Below are 2462 nucleotides of genomic sequence, written 5' to 3' on the forward strand. Positions count from 1 at the left end.
GGTAAGTGATTTTTGCTCTCGGACAGCAAATTCGCAATAGAGCCGCTCTTTATTGAGAAATTTATCTTAATCACTGACAAGCCTTATGGAGATTAATCCGCTATCGACTACGCAATTTTCGTACAGTTTAATCGCTTTATTAATACCCAAAATTAACTTGACGTAAAATTACATAATGTAAGGACAAACATTAATCCCTGTCCCCGCTGCTTAGTTACCAATTTGGCGGAAACTTCGCGGAAACGCAAGGTAGATTTGCTAAAACAATTCGCTGTCGTTGGTACGACACTACATTCGGAACAACCTTGCCATGCCATGCCATGCCATGCCATGCCATGCCATGCCATGCCATGCCATGCCATGCCATGCCATGCCATGCCATGCCATGCCATGCCATGCCATGCCATGCCATGCCATGCCATGCCATGCCATGCCATGCCATGCCATGCCATGCCATGCCATGCCATGCCATGCCATGCCATGCCATGCCATGCCATGCCATGCCATGCCATGCCATGCCATGCCATGCCATGCCATGCCATGCCATGCCATGCCATGCCATGCCATGCCATGCCATGCCATGCCATTCCATACCATACCATACCATACCATACCATACCATACCATACCATACCATGCCATGCCATGCCATGCCATACCATACCATACCATACCATACCATACAATACCATACCATACCATACCATACCATACCATACCATACCATACCATACCATACCATACCATACCATACCATACCATACCATACCATACCATACCATACCATACCATACCATACCATACCATACCATACCATACCATACCATACCATACCGTACCGTACCGTACCGTACCGTACCGTACCGTACCGTACCGTACCGTACCGTACCGTACCGTACCGTACCGTACCGTACCGTACCGTACCGTACCGTACCGTACCGTACCATACCGTACCCTACCGTACCGTACCCTACCGTACCATACCATACCATACCATACCATACCATACCATACCATACCATACCATACCATACCATACCATACCATACCATACCATACCATACCATACCATACCATACCATACCATACCATACCTACCATACCATACCATACCATACCATACCATACCATACATACCATACCATACCATACCATACCATACCATACCATACCATACCATACCATACCATACCATACCATACCATACCATACCATACCATACCATACCATACCATACCATACCATTCCATACCATACCATACCATACCATACCATACCATACCATACCATACCATAATCACGCTGGCCTCAACAACCAGATGGGGGCTGATTTCCATGAGGGGCGGGAAAGTTTGCAAAAGAAATATATATACATACTATTACAAAAATTTTAATTTGTCAGTCAGAATATAGCAATCCCGTCTCAACTCATTTGTCTCAAAATTGTTTAGTATTTCAAGGTGCCATGATATCTAAAGCACCTCTTGCCGAATTGTTTTCTTGGCATTGGTAGTGCTAAATTGGTATTCCTATTTTTGAGATTATATGTAATAATTTTTTCATTGTTGCATCGAAATGATTCATTTAGATTGGGAGCGGTGTGGCCGTTCAGAATTTTATATAAAAAAGAATCGTTTTGAAAAAAGATTGTTTCTTCTTTGATCCAGAGATTTCCAGTTTAGGTTCTCGAGTAATCCAAAAGACCGGGTATCGTTATTTGCCCCAGTAATTACCCTTGCCGCACGATTTTGGTATTTTTGCAACCTATTTTTAAGACCACTCGCGCGACTATCCCATATAGGACTGCAATAATATCGCTGTATTATAGCATTATATAACATTTGGATAGTCTACAGTGGTACAAAAGGTTTAATCCGTCTGATTGCACCAACCTTGGACATCCTTTTATCCAGGCTCACGCCGAATATTTATTGTTCCTATGTACTTGTTTATTACTCGGGCTACCTGTGGTAGCCGAGTGGTAGCCGAGTCAAGTTTCGCGATTATTATTTTTTTTCGTGTCGCAGGCTTAGTCTTCCGCGCGGACGGTCACGTGTTTACAGTGCATCAATATAGCTCAGTTTCAGTGTAGTGTATTTACCGGCTACATAGCCCGAGTTAACGCCTACCGGGCGTCTTGTTATTAATTAAAATAGGATTACTACATACTTTATTCTTGAGATTGTGGAAGGTCCAATGAACATATGTTTCGTTTTATTGGGATGGATCAGAAGTTTGTTTTGTATCATCCATTTACGTATATTTTCAAGATCAATATTTACCTTCGTAACCAGATCGCAGCAGTCATTAAAGGACGTCTTCCCTCCCCTTGTTTTTGTTGGCTCTATGTTGCGATATCTGAAGCAGCATCACCTGTCGTGCACAGTGGTGAATCTAGACATCTATCCAAGAAAATATTGCTGGCCCATCCTGTCCACTCATGCGATGACAACAAACAGATT

At 43.0% G+C, this 2462-nt stretch overlaps 1 protein-coding gene across 1 annotated transcript; it reads left to right on the forward strand.

Annotated features, from left to right (window-relative positions):
- Positions 1 to 310: 310 nt before the first annotated feature.
- On the forward strand, positions 311 to 796 carry LOC114540680 (keratin-associated protein 10-3-like; the record flags this gene model as incomplete). Its single annotated transcript, XM_028560806.1, has 1 exon — positions 311 to 796. A coding segment is annotated over exon 1 (486 nt), but the record flags the coding sequence as incomplete, so codon positions are not given.
- Positions 797 to 2462: the final 1666 nt, after the last annotated feature.

The sequence above is a fragment of the Dendronephthya gigantea genome, unplaced genomic scaffold (genome assembly GCF_004324835.1).
Source record: "Dendronephthya gigantea isolate DGI-Jeju-01 unplaced genomic scaffold, DenGig_1.0 000247F, whole genome shotgun sequence".
NCBI classification, from domain to species: Eukaryota; Metazoa; Cnidaria; class Anthozoa; order Malacalcyonacea; family Nephtheidae; genus Dendronephthya; species Dendronephthya gigantea.